The sequence below is a fragment of the Erpetoichthys calabaricus genome, chromosome 15, assembly GCF_900747795.2.
Source record: "Erpetoichthys calabaricus chromosome 15, fErpCal1.3, whole genome shotgun sequence".
Classification (NCBI taxonomy): Eukaryota; Metazoa; Chordata; class Cladistia; order Polypteriformes; family Polypteridae; genus Erpetoichthys; species Erpetoichthys calabaricus.
Window position 1 is genome coordinate 93825617 of NC_041408.2, and position 18637 is coordinate 93844253.

Below are 18637 nucleotides of genomic sequence, written 5' to 3' on the forward strand. Positions count from 1 at the left end.
AGGCGCCTATATAGCGCCTTTTCTACAATAGAAACGGCACTATATACAGTTAGGTCCATTAATATTTGGACAGAGACAACTTTTTTCTAATTCTGGTTCTGTACATTACCACAATGAATTTTAAATGACACAACTCAGATGCAGTTGAAGTGCAGACTTTCAGCTTTAATACAGTGGGGTGAACAAAACGATTGCATAAAAATGTGAGGCAACTAAAGCATTTTTTGAACACAATCCCTTCATTTCAGGGGCTCAGAAGTAATTGGACAAATGAAATAACTGGAAATCAAATGTTCACTTCTAATACTTGGTTGAAAACCCTTTGCTGGCAATGACAGCCTGAAGTCTTCAACTCCTGGACATCACCAGATGTTGGGTTTCCTCCTTTTTAATGCTCTGCCAGGCCTTTACTGCAGCGGCTTTCAGTTGCTGTTTGTTTATGGGCCTTTCTGTACGAAGTTTAGTCTTCAACAAGTGAAATGCCTGCTCAGTTGGGTTAACATCAGGTGACTGACTTGGCCATTCAAGAATTTTCCACTTCTTTGCTTTAATAAACTCCTGGGTTGCATTGTGGTAATGTACAGAACCAAAATTAGAAAAAAAGTTGTCTCTGGCCAAATATTTATGGACCTAACTGTAATAGACAGAGAGACAGATCGATATGAAAGTCACTATATAATACATAGATAAAATTTCCTTCAAAACAAAGAGAAAAGCCAAGCAAAATGACACCTTTTATTGGCTAACTAGAAAGATTACAATATGCAAGCTTTCGAGGCAACTCAGGCCCCTTCTTCAGGCAAGATGTAAGATGTTACATCTTGCCTGAAGAAGGGGCCTGAGTTGCCTCGAAAGCTTGCATATTGTAATCTTTCTAGTTAGCCAATAAAAGGTGTCATTTTGCTTGGCTTTTCTCTACATTCATAATGGCTAACACGGTACAGCACCCTAGTACTTCAAAACAAATAAAGTTCATTCTGTTTCCTTCACTGCATAAACAAATAAATAAATGTTGATATTAATAAGCCCCAACTGTTTTCTTGGCACACTTATGCTGAATAATTTATTGGCTGAAAGTCTTCCGTGTTAAGTGTGTCACACATAGGATGTACAGCTTTGTTCATAATGGCTGACAGTTTTGTTTTCACTCTCTACTGCCTCCAGAGGGCGCCCTATAACGGTGCCTTCCCTTTGAATTAGTTTAATGATTTGGTGACGTTACTGGTCTAGCACACCACTGTGTAGAAAATTGCACCGGCCATCCCAGAGTTACAGAATATGTGAAGGATGTCACTTCACACAATAAAGGGATGCAATCTTCAAAAAAATGAAAATAAATAATAATAAAAATAAGAGTCTGTTCTGCCCTTTAAATATAAATACATTTCTTAACCTTTATGAAAATATACTTTCACTTTGTCACGATGAATTATTTGGTGTAGAATGATGGGCAAAAATGGCAAATGTATCGATTTCAAACGAAATGTACAACATAATGAAGTGTACAAGGCATCTTAATATTTTCTGAATCCACTGTATGTCACGCATGTAAGCTACATACATGGTCAGTAGTCATAATTAAGCTTTACGGAGTTGTGGGAATGATAACATTGATCTTTTCCTTCTGCTCATTATTAAGTATGCATGTTATTAATAAAAGCTCATGAAACAACAGCCACGTCCTTCCTGTGTGCCCACTGGTGCCCCACCGTTACTGCCTACAGTTAGGCCATTGGATTCCCTGCGCGCTCCTACTGCATTACGGGGCTGAAGTTGGTTACATTCGCCAACTGAGGTAGAACGGAAAATCTTAATAAGCAGCTGTAGATTAAGCAGCAAACGTCAGCCCCGTTGTCGCTTCTGGAGGACGAAGTTTCATAAAATGGATGAAGTGCAATGAGAGGCCGATTTACAACTTAAAGCCGTGCAGGCTGCGGCTGCGCCGATGATGACGTCACATGCAAACTGAGTCACATAAGACGAGACTTTTTTGGCCTCATTAAGCTGAACGCATTGGTGTCGCACGGACAGGCATGACGATCGGCAGTGGTGTGTACTAACGGTACAGTACTTTTGATAAACATTCCGTAATCTGTGTTGCACGAAGGCAGGCGCCTGTGTCACGTCAGACGTTAATTCTGAGTGAAATAACGTATTTCGTTTATACCAAAGTGCGATGTTTACTTACGTGCAGGGTATCCAAACGCAGGAGTCTGCGTTTTTACATTTGAAATGAAACAGCTGTATTTACCCCGAAGCGTTTGGGCCGCTCCGCCTCTCCTCAACTCAAATGACCCGCGCACTAGCAGCAGGCGGCGCGCGCGGGTCACGTGACTCTGGTTTATATAAACAAGCACTGCGCTTGCTGCCCGCGTACTTTCTGTTGGGTGCTGCAGCTTACTTGGTGTTTTGGATATAACGATTTTTGTCGCGACAAGCTGCTAGACGTTTATTTCCGGGACATTGCAGGTAAGATGGGATCCCGCCTGGAACTCCTTTTTTGTACTTGACTACTTGAAGTAAAGGTGGAAACGTTTTGCGAACAGTTGGGCGTCTCACAACTTCACGATGTTGCCTCAAAGTCTCTCAAGTGATTTTGACTACAAAGTTGATTAGCATGGAACATGGAAGTGTTTCGGTCATTTGACAAAACAAGTCCATGCGGTGTTTCTGTCTTCCACGTTGGGAAGGCCCTGTCAAAATGGACAAAGGTGGGTTACACAGTTAATGGGAGTGATCGGGTTGGTCCCTTCGACTGGGGGATTAATGGCGATGACGCGGTGATGAGTTTACCTTGTCCCAAGTCTAGGTTCTCAGTCGGGCGTAATTCAGTTAATGAACGCTGGCGCCCCAGCCCACCCCGGCAGTGTTGGACCTACGCCGTAGAATATTCTCGCAAACAAAAACCTTTTACGGGGGAGACCACTGAAGTTTTCGGCCAACTTAACGGTCCGTTTTGCTGCTTGCAAGTGAAATATTTGCATGAGAGGAAAGTTATATATAATACCTGGTTTACTGGCCTTCTAGAAGTGGGCCTTGGGTGTGGGAACATCTTTCGTCCCGCTGTTCCATTGCTTCTGGAAAATGTCCATGATCCAGCCTACCGTTTATTAGATTGTTGTAAACGATGACGGACGAAACCACCGTACATAGTGTCGGTATCAGTAAAGCGACTAGTGACGATGTGTGCTATGTGAGTGTTTAAGGGGATGGCTGTGTGAGCCGCCCATGTATCCCATTCACGGATGGGGAATCGCAGCCCCTCGTTTTATTGGACGACTGTTAGCGTCGTTTTACAACTACTCGTTGCTTTTCTCATCAGCTGACGTTAACGGACTGTTCCCGAGGCAGTATTTGAGTACAGGCAAGTTTCGGTGTGCGTTTACTGTGGCGATCGGTGGTAATGCACGTAATAAATTCTCAGTACTGTACTCTGTATGCGTGACTGCGTTCATCTGTGAAAGGTCAGTGAGCTTTTTAATTATTGCTGCATACCCCCAATACAGCGGCAAAAGCTGTTTGAGTTCGAATTTCACCTTGTATCAAGAAATACTGGCCTCTTCTCTAGTATTAGGGTCTCGGGGCTACCTCCATACGAACAAGTTGCCATTTATGTGCTAAGTTTACTTTTACATTCAACCTTTTTCATTGCCACTATGAAATCTATTAACATGTACTTTTTGGTCTAATGTTAACTTTTTTACATACCAAACTGGAAACGGTTCTCGTCCACTACATTCTCAATTACAGTTGTTGCCATCAGGTGACACATTAAAGGTTTGAGGATTAATAGCAGCATCTTCAAATACTCTTTCATCCCATCTGCTATTAATCTTCTAAATAAGTCCAACTTTAAATAACACATGCTTTAATCATTTTGCATTAATCAGTAGTCAGTGTTAATTTTTTTGTAATGTATAGAAAACGTTAGATCAATCATAAACTGTGTGCTCACTGCTGTATTTTTACAGTGGCATGCAAAATCTTGCAGGGTTAGAAGCCTTTTACAAAGGTGAATAGGTGAAAATATCCCAGGTATGAACTGAAAAACACTCGGCTGGTGACAAAACGCATTTACAAGCCATGATACTTGCAAATGGGGGTCTTACTAAGTACTGATCATTTCGAGAGCCCAAACTTTTTCTTCAGGCTCTTTTTATTTTTTTGGTATTTTGTATCTGTGAATTATGAAAATAATGTAATCTTGTACCTGTGAATGCAATCTTGCTTAAAATATTAAAAGAAATGTCACCTATGACCGTATACTTTTTGCTGATCAGTTCATCTTGTGCTCGCTTAACTAGTCACAGTAACTTTTTTTTATAATAATAATAATTCTTTGCATTTATATCCTGCTTTTCTCACTACTCAAAAGCGCTCAGCGATTGCAGGTTAAGGGCCTTGTTCAAGGGTCCAACAGAGCAGAGTCCCTTTTGGCATTTATGGGATTTGAACCTGCAACCTTCTGAATGCCAGTGCAGATCCCAAGCCTGGGCCACCACTCCATTTTAAGCAAGGGGGCCCAAACTTTCGCATGCCACACTGTACTAGGTTGGTTTGTTGTGATGGGCTTTTAATATGTTGTGGTGTTTTGCAAATCTGCTGACAAATTTCTTTTTACTTGGAACAAAACTTTAGATGCATGTAATAATTTGATAAATTGTGTTGTAGGGCGAGTTTAGTAATCTGTGGGACCCCTAGATCTCCATGGTAATTTGACAGTCCAAAATTGACACGCTTGGCTGATCCATCTGTTCTCCTGAAAAGTATGTTGTGTGAAAGGATGGTGGCCTTGTTTGGAAAGTGCAGTACGCTTTCCGTAAGTAAGTTGTTGCAAATGGAGCCATGTTTTAGTAATACTTCAACTGTGTGTTTCTACAAATTGGAATTTCTGCAAATTTTAATTTCAAAGGGTAAGCATAACGGAGGGGCCACGACTTTACAACCCAAATTCTTCAGTTTTATGAGCTTTCAAATACTTTATTCTTAAGGCTTTTATAGTACTACAAAAATAAGGAGTGCATTGGGTGAGCGGATTGTGTTTCCTGTTGTTTTGTTTTTAATTAAACTATTTAACTTCTGTCTGTGGGTCAAATCTTCAAACTGATTTTAAACCCACTTTTGGCGAAGCAAATTTCTTCACATTTTTCATACGTGTTCAGTATCAATGACAATACAATAATCAGTCAAAACCAATGCAATTACGGAACAAATTTCGTCGTAATCAATAGCTATGCGATTTTCAAGTAACGCACACACAGCAATGCCTGAGTGAGATATAGGAGCATATGAGGGAGAGGCGCCCCCACTTGCCTCTTCCAGTGAGTGCAGTCTGTAAATACGCGGGCCGACTTTACTCGTTTACTCTTGCATAGGAGTAGCGATGATGATGATCATGGTGAAGAAGCATTAGCGTAAACTTGCCGTTCTTTTTTTTATTCGCAGTGACCCAAGTGCTAATCCCATAAGAGCCTGAACAGAAAAATAAGAGACCAGAATATGATTCTTTCTGTTATTCAAAATAATTCTGCAAAGAAGATATATATTGTGTAATACTTTTAAGGAAGCTTCCCATTCATGAAAAATTATTAAAAGAAAAAATTGTTTACAAAAATACTCCTAAAAAGTAAAATGTTTTGTTTACTTTAGATATAAATGCACTAAAAAGCAAAAACATTTCTTTAACTACAATTTTCATGGTTATGTAACTAAAAATTGTGGGGCGCACATAAACTAATTCATTCAATTAATAGAATAGCGACTTTCATCATAATATATATATATATATAACATTGTAATTCCCCATCATACTAAACTAGTTTTAAAAATTGTTTGAATCAATGAAGTTCTGTGTGCCCCACAACCACGAAAATTGTGGTTAAAAAAAAAAAAAAAAAATCAATTTTTTGCTTTTTAGTGCATTTATAACTAGTTTTAGGGGGGGGGGTCGAATAAATAAATTATTTCCAGAGGTGGACTCTGGAGACTGGCTTGTTAGTTGGATATACAATTAGGTGTACAGGTAACACATTGTGTGCAATGTGACATTATTAAAAAGTTTTAAATTTGCTGAACTAAACATTTGTGGCTCCTACACTAACGTGTGTGTGTGTGTGGGATTAACCCACAATAACAATTTCATTTTGTCATTTTTTTTTTTTTCTTCTTCCCACTACAGACTAACACCTGCAGTCATGTCCTCCACCTCTCAGAAACACCGGGACTTTGTAGCTGAACCCATGGGGGACAAGCCAGTCACTGCCCTTTCCGGAATTGGAGAGGTTCTTGGTAAAAAGCTTGAAGAGCAGGGCTTTGATAAGGTGAGTCTCATCCTTCTTCATTTTGAACAAGTTTGGATCGATAAGCACTCTGAACAAATCTGATATTGGGGGTGTGTGTCGTACTGGAGTGTTCAAAACCATACCAACCCCTCCCCCCACCAGGTGTCTGGTACTTTTTATAAATAATTGCAGGTCTACAGTGGATTCAGAAAGGTATTCTGACCACTTACTGCACACTTTATTGTGGTATGGATTTAATTTTAAATGGATCAATTTGATGTTTGTGCCCATCAATCTGCATTCCATAACCTGTAATAAATTGAAAAAAAATTTTCAGAAAGGTTTACACGTTTATTAAACGAAAAATCCCAACTTCAGTCTTTCATACAAGTATTCAGACTCATAAGTACGTCTGTAGAAACTTCTTTAGCAGCAGTGCCAGCTTCGAGTCATCTTTGGGAAGACTCTACAAGCTAGCAAACCTGAATTTCTGAATTGGATTCTTGTACTAATACATTTTTTGGAAAGGTTTAGACCAAAGAGCAATGCCTGCCGTCACACCTGGCTTGTGATTTTATAACCAGGCCTTGAAGTGGACCAGTATTCTGTTTTCACCTTTTGCAAACCACAGTGTACTGGCACATCCAGGGACAGCCCAGTTCTCCACAATGTTTCACAAGCAGAGGGCCATCTGTCCTTCCACTCAGTTCTCTGAAGCATGACTGATCAGATTGTGGTGAGATTGGCCAGGTTGTCTTTCAGGCTTACATTTTGTTAAAGGCATTGAAATGAAGCAAATCCAGCTTGTTGTGTCCATGAATGGAATGACATACTGTGCAAATACAGTGAATGCTGTCCAATGAAATCCTAGTAATATTACATGTGGCAGAGCGAAGAGTAATAAAGTAGGGTACTTAATGAGGCATTTTTCTAAACAATATTGCTCTTATTTTGAGTGTCCCTCCCCCGGATATTATTTTTTTTTTGCATGTTTGTCACACTTCAATGTTTCAGATCATCAAACAAATTTAATTGCCCCCTAAACCTAACAGGTTGTACCACCCTTAGCAGCAACAACTGCAATCAAACGTTTGCGACAACTGGCAATGAGTCTTTCACATTGCTGTTGAGGAATTTTGACCCACTCATCTTTGCAGGATTGTTTCAGTTCAGCCACATTTGAGGGTCTGAGCATAAAGCACTTTTTTTTTTTGCGCCACAGCATCTCCATTGCATTCAAGTTCGGACTTTGACTCGGCCGCTCCAAAACCTTCATTATTGTTTACTGTTCCATGTTTTCTCCATTTGCGGATAATTGCTCTTACCTCTTAGAAATGGCTTTGTAACCTTTTCCAGACTGATAGATGTCGATTACTTTCTCATCTTTTCCTGAATGTCTTTAGATCGTGGCATGATGTCTTCCTTTTTGGTATCTTTTGTTCTCCTTCACTTTTGTCTGACAGGCTCTATTTAAATGATTCAACAGGTCTGGGCGTAATCAGGTCTGACTGGCACTCCAAAAAAATGCGATTAAACAGTTACTTCATGATTTTAACAAGGGGGGCAATTACTTTTTCACATAGGGCCATGTAGGTTTGGGTTCCATCCCCCCCCCTTAACAAATTGTCACTTAAACTGAATTTTGTGTTTACTTGGGTCATCATTGTCTAATATTTAAATTTCTTTGTTCTGAAACATAAGTGAGACAAATGTGCAAAAAAATCAGGAAGGGGCAAATACTTTTTCACAGCATGGTATCTGTTAAAAGCATGTTAGTTTTTGAACACCAACTACTGTATTGTGACTTAATTTGGAGCTGGTATAGGAAGACTGACTTGACATAACTGTTTCCCTCCTCTTCTCCCCCTCCAGGCGTACGTCGTTCTCGGTCAGTTTCTTATCCTCAGGAAGGACGACGACCTCTTCATTGACTGGTTGAAAGACGCATGTGGTGCCAATTCTAAGCAGGCTCTCTTGTGTTACTCTTGTTTAAAAGAATGGTGTGATGCCTTCCTTTAAAAAATGCTGAAACAGACTGAAAGGCTCTCGGGTCCGGTAAACCTGGAAAGATTTAACTGGAGAGCTGGAGTTTTTTATTTTGGATAATTGTCAGTTGATTTAAAAGGACCTCCTGGGATGAAAGGGTTTAAAGTAAAGAAGATTGTGAACATGCAAACTAAACCCCAAGAGTTGATTCCTCAAATAACTGCATATGTGAACTTTCTTGAATTTGGCACTTAACGCTTACTGAAGCTTGAATTTCAGATTCAAGGCTAATACTTGAAACTTGTATGGGGGTACATCCTCAACTCTGCACCGGTTAGACCTTAAATTAAAAGGAGAGATGTTCTAAAATGGGGGGGGGCGCTAGGGAGATTGTTAAATGTTTGTTCGAGATGTGTGTACCCAGTACTGTGATGTGCTGAGGAACTAATCTAGAATCTTAAGGCTTTGACTGTTAAAAGTTTTTATTGGTATTGAACTAGTTATGTAATAAAGACTAAAGTTTGTCTTGTACACTTTTGTGAATTCTTCCACTAATACTTGCATTATTTTGTGTTGGCACTTGTCTGGACAAGTACAGCATTGACACTTTGAAACAAGGTAAGAATTTTCACTTTAATGGCCAAATGTACAACATTGGTTTTTTGCTTTTAAACATTTAATTGAAATATGCAATACAAAGATTCAGCATAAACGAAGTACAAAATTCACAGTTTGTGTGTTTAGACATCCGTTTGTTTGCTCATTGGCTCTTTATTCACGAAGCACAGTTCAAACTTGAGCGCCCCACCTGCCGGTTTATACAGAAGAGCAGTCCTCGTTGATCATCGTTTTTAAAGGGCTTGTTACGTGTTCTATCTCAACTGCATTAAGAGTAAAGCTGCATTGTGTTTTAAGGACTAATAAAACTTGAGGCAGTGTTTCCTGTAGGACATTTTTAAATTTAGTGTTAAGGTTTTTATGTTTCCAGTTCCAATTTTTTCATCAGCAAAAGCTTATTGCTGCTTTAATACAAAACCATAGCAGTGCACTGGTAATACATGGTGGTACTTTTTAGCTGCCACAATCCCTCAAACAAGTATGACATCTTGCATTGGGTTTCATATATAAATGAAGCTGGTAGTGAAGTGTGGCCATATTATTATACTGTGGTTATCTCATATGCTAACCTAACTATTAAAATGCAATGATTTAGTATTTTCAGTTCATTAGTAAAACGGTGCCAGGCTGTGCCCACTCTTTATTGTGGAGGCAACATACTGTGGCATTAGTGCTAATTAAGAAAGCACACAAGCTACAATGGAGTTGTACCATAACTGACAACAGCAGGCTGGTGGACAAGCTCAGGAAAAAAGTGTGCATGCTGTGCTGTCACAAATTTAATTAGCTGTCCATACTGAACCTCTTTATTATCCCAGATATGAAGTCCAAGTTCATACTCACAGGGCGCAGTGGTAGTGCTGCTGCTTTGCAGTAAGGAGACTGTGGAAGAGTGTGGGTTCGCTTCCCGGTTCCTCCCTGTGTGGATAGCGCTTTGAGTACTGAGAAAAGCGCTATATAAATGTAATGAATTATTATTATATTCATCCTCTGCATGAACAAGGCTTACATTTGTGGCAAGTGGAAAATTGAGCCAAATTTCAAATGAAGTTGGTTTCTCTGAATGCACCTTACGTACAGGGATGATGGACCACCACAGATGTGTTCATCCTTTAAAGAACAGGTGGCCTGTCTGGTGAGATGTTTTGAGTGGCAAATATAAAAGATTTGAAACTGGAACACAAGTAAGAATATGGAGAGGATGTTCACAGGAGCTCTGAGGGCCACACAGGTAACAGGCCCTATTTATTTATTTATTTTTTTAAAAAGCCAATTTCTCTCACACCAAGTTCAGTTTTCATTAGGGTGTGAATCGATTTTATTTACCAGTGTGTAATGTATAGGAATTTTGAATTGGCAGACTACAGTCGAGTGCCTGTCAATAGAAGTACAACATGAAGCAGGGCTTCCACATGCAGTTGAATAGGAGAAGGGCAACAGGCATGCTAGTAACTTCAGATATACTGACCAAAGACACGTCAGAATAGTGGGATGAGCCCACCCAGCCCAATTCAGACCACCTATGGAGGGAGAGGAGCCTTGAGACCATAGCTGGTGCTCGCAGGGCTCAACGCCAAGAGCATATTCATTAAAGTGTTAATACATATTAAGTAACTTTTATAAAGGAGGAAAAAATCCTAAATCAGCAAGTAGATAACTGATAGTGACTTGGTGATGCATGTGATTTGAAAAATAAAATGACAAAAGCAGCTTTAAAGTGGGAATTAATAAAATTCATCATTAAAGGGCTGTTTTACAGCATATGAAATATCCTGAATCATGGCAAGGGGTTTTTGTGGATATGACATTTTATTAAATAGATGTACAGATGGACCATTTGTACAAACTTCCCAGGATACAGGCACTGCTCCGGAGCTTTATAATCCCTTCCTCTCCTTATTACGGGGGAAGGAATCGCATATGCAAATTATATATCATATATATATAAAAAATTCAGGCCACCATGAGTTAGTTAATAAAGATGTAAAATACTGAATGGAAGTTGTTAATATAAAAATGGATTATATTCTCACAACTTACTATCTCCCTTCAGTACATTCCATGCTGGCTGTCAATGGGATTGGTGCTCCCACCTGTGTACCCCCACCCTGAGCAATAAAAAGAGTTCATTACATGCAAGTTCATAATGTTGTATAAACATCTAGAAATATACCCCCACCTCACACTACATGATGATTGATGGAAGTTTCTGGGCTCTTAATTTTCAAACAGGGAGATCCAGAAACCTTTTTTAAGTTTTAGAGTTTTATGAAACCCTGGTGCCAGCATTCAGTTAAGATTTCTACTACAATCTCAGTATTGTATGTTATGATTGACCCCCCCACAACTTTAAATCATTTTCAATTAGATCAAGTAATTGAGCTGCTTGGCTAGTACAGTGAATGACTAAATGTAAAACACTCCAATCCTGGTTCCTTTTTGTTGAAAAGCTTGCTTGGACAAATTAAAAGTGACAATGTGAACAATGGACAGCAGAAAAGCAATGAACAAATAAATGACTGAACAAATCCAACTTGTCTTGGAAATGATTAGGCAGACTTGACACGGCTGCTAAGACTAAAATCAAAGCATCTTATGTGCTGGTGCAGATTTAGGGCCCATTCACACCACACCTAAACCTTTTTAGCTGCTTCGAAATGACTTGTGAAGTTCCCTGACATTATTTTCTATGACACTCTTCACATCTAAGTGTTTAGATTTATTTATATAAACAAACTTCTGTCTGCAGCAGTTTTTGGGCAAGTTCCATTGATATGAAAGATGAGGCTTATAAAATTCTGGTAGTAAAAAAAAAAAGAGGCATGTTTGGATCACAAGGCACTGCCTCCTCCTATGGGATGAGCCAGGAATGGAAAAGGGGGCTTTTAAACTTGTCACATGACAGCATGGAGATTGGGGGGGCTTCATTGAGCTGGTCAAGCAGCCGCATCCCCTCAGGTCACACTGGTGAGGGTGCAGCACTGGCTCAGGTTGTTGATGACCAAGAAGACCTCCCTTATGTATATAAACCATAAATTGTGGCCAAGGGAACAGAATTCACCAACTGCTGAAAAAGAGCATCTGGTAATAAGATGGGTGGGTGAAACGCTCTTATTAAGTTCACCTTGGTGACTGATTAGGCTCTGCTACAAAGGCAAGTTAAAGACTTGCTAGACGGCACTGTTTCTGTTCAACAACAACTTAACACAGACGTCCTTTAGCGACTCACACAGCCAGTGTTAGAGAGTCACTTCATGCTGAGGAGGAGGAGGGTGTGACGCAGCACACTGCACTCCTGGTTTCATTGACAGAGCTTCGAAGAGTCGGGGAAATGCCGGACCACATGTGGCCACACACAGCTCTGCTCTCTCACGCCAATAAAAACCTTCAGACGTGATGTTTTACTACAAGCAGTTCTTTCCTCGGCCGGGGTGCTTATGTCTTGCAGCTCTGAGGATGACACCTTTGAATTCTTTTATCTCTCTTAAAGTTTAATAACTTTAGTGTTTGCCTTTGAAAGGCTTCATTTTTGAACGTGTAGAAATAATAAGTTTAAGTTTTATTTCAGCCACTCTTAACCCAATATGTGACAAATATCTGAGGCGACAAACTGTCTCTGAGTACTGGGATCTCCAGGTGAACAAAAACAAAGTCACGGAAGACACTCTGGTCAACCCACAAAATGGTGAAAGGAAATGACGGAAGTTAAATTTTACCTGTAAAATGTTTCCTGAAAATAGTGGAGGGGCGAATTAAAGATTGAAAAATGTTAAAACGCTGGAAATTTACAAAGCTGCAGCATGAATGGGCCCTAAAACAAGGATGACCACCTTTTGTTGTACCTGAAAGTGTACAGCGTGGTATTTTTAAACATATACCAATACTGAACTGCAATAGAACTTCTCGTCACTCTGGCTACAGTACGTTTACTGTATTTTTTTTTTTTTAGTCACATTGTCCAAATCACTTTTAAGATGACATAAAAAGCATCGCTCAATTGTACACAATGACAGTTGTCTGGAGAAGGTTTCTCCTCCCTCAGTGTATGTCCACTTACAGTACCCTCAGTTTTCACATCCATATGTATTGGCACTTTGGAGCTGCCACCAGTAAAGAGAACCCTGGCCAGCTTTAACAGGTGTGCCCACAGATGCATTAACACCTCCTTAAATAAATGTCATGTATATGAAGAACATAAGCCGAGTAATACAGTACCACAAAAGTAAAGAGAGTGAGACACCACTGGTGTGCTTGTATCTTTTACCTAAGGAGCTTCCTTCATCTTCTTCATTTGATTCAAGTCTTCAGAGCTGCCTTTGAAGTGACTCAATATAACGAAAGGTGGCTCCAAGCGCCCAGCTGGTCTCCACATCGTTAATCTTTCTGGCAAGCTAAAGAGAAAAAAAATCAAATGCTTGTTAAAATAAAATTCCTTTACAGGACTCGGCGAAAGAGAACAACACAAGTAAACCTCAGGCTTGGGGGGGCCGCTGTGAAACAACTAAATCAGGTAGTGTGGCGCAGTGGTCGACGAAGCTGTGGGTTCAAATTGTGGTACTGACACTGTGGGACCGCATGCAAGTCACTCCACCGTCCTGTACTCCAGTTAGAGTAAGCAGACGTACAGACGCGGACACATTTATTGGTATCCCTCCACGGCAAAAGAAGAACGCAAAATTATCTCTGAAATAACTTGAAACCAGCAGAAGTAACTGGTGCCCATCACTGTTTGAAATACCCGGCATTGCCCGGGAGGACAATAGAGTTTTTTTTTTTTAATTGTTTGAGAAAAATATAATTAATTAATAAAATTAAAATAATTAAAAAAACGACAACTTCAAAAATAAAAATAAACAAACAATGAAGACTCACTAACGTACCTGTATTGTTCACTGCAGTGCCTTGTTATATACAATGCTTTTAGTGTTTCCATCTTTAGCCAATATCTAAAGGTTCTTAGGACTTCCTACCCTTGAACACGCCACATAAAGTGGTCCGAGTGAGAAACAGGCCGCGTCCAAATTGATTCCAGCAGTTTTCAATGATTGCGCAAACATTCGTTAAATGTGAAATATTTTACCTATATAAAATAAATATTATAAGTTAAATATCATAGTATATTTGTTTTATACTGTACCTTCGATTTTGATAAGTTAGTTTTTTTGATTATGAACGTATTAAAAAATTTTTTATTTTTTTTTTTTATGAAAAAATTGTAACATGATGTTGTGAAACAAATGACATTTAGTTCATTAATGAACAAACAAAAATTGCAAAGAGAACTGCTGAATCCACAAAATAAATATAGGATGTTTATGGTAGATAAAAAGAATATTGCTTACTTATCTTTTATATAATAGATAGCCTATTTTAATCAAAATATAAATCGCAGAATACGTTCAAGGTTTATTAAAAAATGATGGGAAAACCAAAGCCTTTTTTAAAGGTTTTTTGACATTCATTTTTATGGTGTAAGTTTTTTTTACATGCAGAATTTTTGACGATGTACTGTATAAAAACGTCAACTAAGTTAGTATTATTATTAGGTTGATTTAATTCTATTACCACTACAACACTGTTACAATAAGAATAATGCAAAATGAAAATATAGTTAACAAAAACAAACATTAAAAGACAAACAATAGTACGGATTTTTCATGATCGATCTGTCAGTTGCTTTTACCGATCACACCAGAAATGTTGAGTGTCAACTGGATGATAACAGACATACAAGACAGCGAGATTGTTACAGTCTGCTTTATATAAAAGATGTACATATTATATATACACAGTCATATGAAAAAGACTGGGAACCCCTCTCAGCCTGCATAATAATTGACTCTCCTTTCAACACTAAAGATAACAGTGGTCTGTCTTTCATTTCCTAGGAGTACTGCGGTGTTTTCTGAACTAAGATTTTTAGTGACGCAGTATTTAGTTGTATGAAATTAAATCAAATGTGAAAAACTGGCTGTGCACAAATGTGGGTCCCCTTGTCATTGTGCTGATTTGAATGCCTGTCACTGCTCAATGCTGATTGGTTGGATGAGCTCGTTAAGCCTTCATAGACAGGTGTGTCCAATCATGAGATATAAAGGTGGTATTTAAGGTGGTCAATTACAAGTTGTGCTTCCTTCCCTTTGACTCTGCTCTGAAGAGTGACAGCATGGGATCCTCAAAGCAACTCTCCAAAGATCTGAAAACAAAGATTGTTGAGTCTCCTGGTTTAGGGGAAGGCTACAAAAAGCCATCTCAGAGGTTTAAACTGTCAGTTTCAACTGTAAGGAATGTCATCAGGAAATGGAAGGCCACAGGCACAGTTGCTGTTAAACCAGCAGGTCTGGCAGGTCAAGAAAAATACAGGAGCGGCATATGAGCAGGATTATGAGAAAAAGCTCAAGTTTGGCCTCATCTGCCCACAGGCCATTCTCCCAGAAGTCATTGTGGCTTGTCAATATGTGTCTGAGCAAATCCCAGTCTGACTTTTTGATGTGGACTCCTCCAGTGTTTTCTTCCACTGAGCCCACCGTCACTCCAAAAGTGACAGATGTTGCGATAAGGCATTGATGGATACTGACCTTGGAGTTCAGCTTGCATCTCTTTGGAAGTTGTCCTCGACTTTTCCTCTTGTGGCCGTGAGCAGGGAGGTTACCTACAGTCCCATGGACCTTCAGCTTCTTCCTAATATTTGCAACTGTGGACACAGGAACAGTGTACTGGTGCTTCTGGGGATTGAAACTTCGATTCCCAGAAGTCCCTGCAGTCGCTCTGATTGGTCATCTGCTGAGGGTGCAGGGGCTGCTGGGTACAAGGAGGCCGGCATGACATTTAAAAGGCAAAAGGTTGGGAAGTCTTTTGTGTTTTGTGTCTGGAGTTGCCCGTCTGCCTGCCTTCCATTTTGATACCTGTAGATTCTTGTTTTGTCCTGAATCGTCTCTCGTTTTGGGCTATGGACTGTCTGGTGTCCTCCTGCACATGAGGACTATCCGAGGATTTGTTGTCATCCTGTGAAGAAAGGAGCGCTCCTGATCTCTGGACTGTCTACCTCCATCATTGCATTTCATCAGTTGCCATTTTCCATGGACTTTATAGTGTGTGGTTTTTTGTTTGTGTTTATTGTATAAAAATCGCCGGAAGGGAACTGGGGTGGGAGCGTTTTAACATGTAGTTATATTTATTATTGTTTAATACATTCTTTAATTTCTGTTTTATTACCGGTTGCTTTCTTGTCTCTCTGAGGGAGTGTGTGTGAGAGTTGGGCCAAGGCTGGGCGAGTTCCTGGGATCCCTGCCTACAAAAATAAATACATCACCGTCGATATTAGCAGCACTGGACCGCTACAACATGAAGCTGCTTGGCGATGCTCTTCTAGCCTGTGTCTTGTCTATCATTTTCTTTCTGACCTCCTCATACAACTCTCTCCTCCTTTGCCTTCTCTGGTCCCTGTTCAGTGTGGGACACACGATGACCTCAAACAGCAGAGTGATGACTTCTCTCCATTTAAACAGGCGATTGGAGACACATCGGATACAAATTCACGAAAACAGCTACTTTGAAAAGTCACTCACATCCAATGACTTAGGGTCTTTTCTATAGGGGTACCAACAAATGTGTTCTACAAACATCTTCTACAATGCCCTGGACACATTTGCTTTGCTTTACTTGGCGACATATCAAAGGCCTGCAGGTGCACAGCGGCCAATTGATTTTCATGTCATCACTTTGCTGGAGGCACACAGCACTTTTTCAACGAGCTGTAACACATTTGTCCACGTCTTGAGCTCTACAAATGTTGTAAGTCACTTTGGATAAAGGTGTGCGTCGGATAATAAAAGTAACTAGAATCAATAAAACCTGGCAAACTACAGAAATACAATGCAAGTGTTACCTTGAAGACCTTCTCCTTCGGAAAGCCCAGCTCTTGCAGTAAGACGGAGATGTAGGTCAGATCGAGACACAGAAATGGCTTCTCTCCTGGTTTAGTTTCCATGCTTGTGCACACTAGAGGGGGGAAGACAATACTCTGTCAGATCGGATGGTCTCCTGTTCTACTTCTATAACATTTTTAATAAAGCGTTCCCAGTGTTACTCATCAGTGTGCACTGCCGGCTGTTAGTTTCATTTCAAACCATTTAAACTTCTTGTCTAATTTGCTGGCCTTTGTATTTTTTTGGCTCTCATTCTGAAGTCAGAAAGCCGCCTCAGGATGACATACCATTTAACCAAAGTGCTGTAGACAGTCATGTAGTTCTCCTCATACTTTTATGGTTCTTAGTTTACTTAAAGTTTATTGTATTCATCCTCCCCTCAATTCTGATCGGTCTCCCTGTCCCAGCATCCCCATAGCACGATGCTGCTGCCACCACCATGCTGCACCACAGTGAGGCTATTAGGTGGATGCTAAGCACTGCCTGCCCTTCAGCACACTCAGTGACTGGAGTTCAGTTTTTGTCTCATCAGACCACAAAATCTTCTCCCTCAGGCTCTTTCATCAGAAACGCCCAACTGATGGAGCGCTGTTGAGATGGTTGTCGTTCCTGACAGGTTCTCCCATCTCAGCAGAAGACTATTGAAGCTCTGTGAGAGTGACCATTAGGTTCTCGGTCACATCCCTGACTAAGGCTCTTCTTGTTCTTTTACTTGTTGGGCTGGAAGAGTCCTAATGGTTCCAAACTTCTTCTCTTTCACAACTATTCAGGTCACTTTGCTTCTGGGAACACTGAAAGCTTTAGAAATGGCTTCACACCGTAGTCCTAATCTGTGCTTTACCACAGTTTGATCGCCTGTGTGATGTCACTTGTTTATTTTTATACTACTGTATATACTCGCGGATAAGTTTGGACTTGATTTTATCATATAATTTCTGGTATTTTATAATGTCGGTCGTATAAGTCGAATGCGGAAAACTCACGCTATTTGTCCAAGAGATTACGATATGCTAACGCTCACCTGAGAGAGTAACCACGGAGCACACAGCCTTTTTCTTCTATGTGGATGTGGCAATGCGCTGTATCGGCGTGTGCTCCTAACCTCTCTCTCTCTCTCTATTGTGCCTACATGACCACACGGTAACACCCAAACTATTCCAAAGTGACGTTTGCACTGATTTGTGATTTTTGTATCTCACATCCTCATACACCTTTATTGTATGAGCATCCCTTATCTATGATGGAGCATTCAATCAGAAGAAAATGTGAAGCTGGTTTTAAACGTCGTCGAAGTAGCGAAAGAAATTGGTAACTGCACTGCTGTAAGAAAATTCAATGTGTCTGACAAACTGATGTGAGATTGGAGGAGGCAAGAAGATGTAAAAAAAAATTAAAATAAATAAAGTGTTGCATCTTTGGACGGGTGTAGAATTCGGAGTCTGATTTTATGATCGATTTTTTGGGTTCCAAGACCAGACTTATATCTGAGTATATACGGTAGTTATTTGTTAAAATATGAAATCCCCTAATTCGCCTTTTTGGTATATTCAATGCACCCAATACGAGACAACTTTTAGCATTTGTTATCCCGTCTACATCCCGCTACGACATTCCCTTTAAAAATATTTGGGTATACGGGCGGCACGGTGGTGCAGTGGGTAGCGCTGCTGCCTCGCAGTTGGGAGATCTGGGGACCTGGGTTCGCTTCCCGGGTCCTCCCTGCGTGGAGTTTGCATGTTCTCCCCGTGTCTGCGTGGGTTTCCTCCGGGCGCTCCGGTTTCCTCCCACAGTCCAAAGACATGCAGGTTAGGTGGATTGGCGATT

General features: G+C 40.2%; 2 protein-coding genes and 1 long non-coding RNA gene across 4 annotated transcripts in view; 1 reads left to right on the top strand and 2 right to left on the bottom strand.

Annotated features, from left to right (window-relative positions):
- LOC127525969 (uncharacterized) overlaps positions 1-18637 on the bottom strand; it is a 569224-nt gene that overhangs the window by 124026 nt on the left and 426561 nt on the right. The gene's annotated exons all lie outside the window — the stretch shown is intronic.
- On the top strand, positions 1938-8798 carry LOC114666271 (barrier-to-autointegration factor-like protein). Of its 2 annotated transcripts, none has more exons than XM_028821085.2 (3): positions 1938-2062; positions 6179-6320; positions 8154-8798. In XM_028821085.2, the coding sequence occupies exons 2-3, from the start codon at positions 6195-6197 to the stop codon at positions 8298-8300; spliced, it is 273 nt and encodes a 90-aa protein (XP_028676918.1). In that variant the 5' UTR covers positions 1938-2062; positions 6179-6194; the 3' UTR covers positions 8301-8798. The 2 variants fall into 2 exon arrangements, with proteins under 2 accessions (XP_028676918.1, XP_028676917.1); XM_028821084.2 differs by lacking the exon at positions 1938-2062 and adding an exon at positions 2345-2469.
- entpd6 (ectonucleoside triphosphate diphosphohydrolase 6) overlaps positions 8845-18637 on the bottom strand; it is a 41186-nt gene continuing 31393 nt past the window's right edge. Inside the window, exons 13-14 of the mRNA XM_051919412.1 lie at positions 16774-16886; positions 8845-13276 (exon numbers count right to left, since the gene is read on the bottom strand). Coding sequence (XP_051775372.1) covers positions 13190-13276; positions 16774-16886 — 200 coding nt within the window. The 3' untranslated portion in view covers positions 8845-13189. The remainder of the gene's footprint in view (positions 13277-16773; positions 16887-18637) is intronic.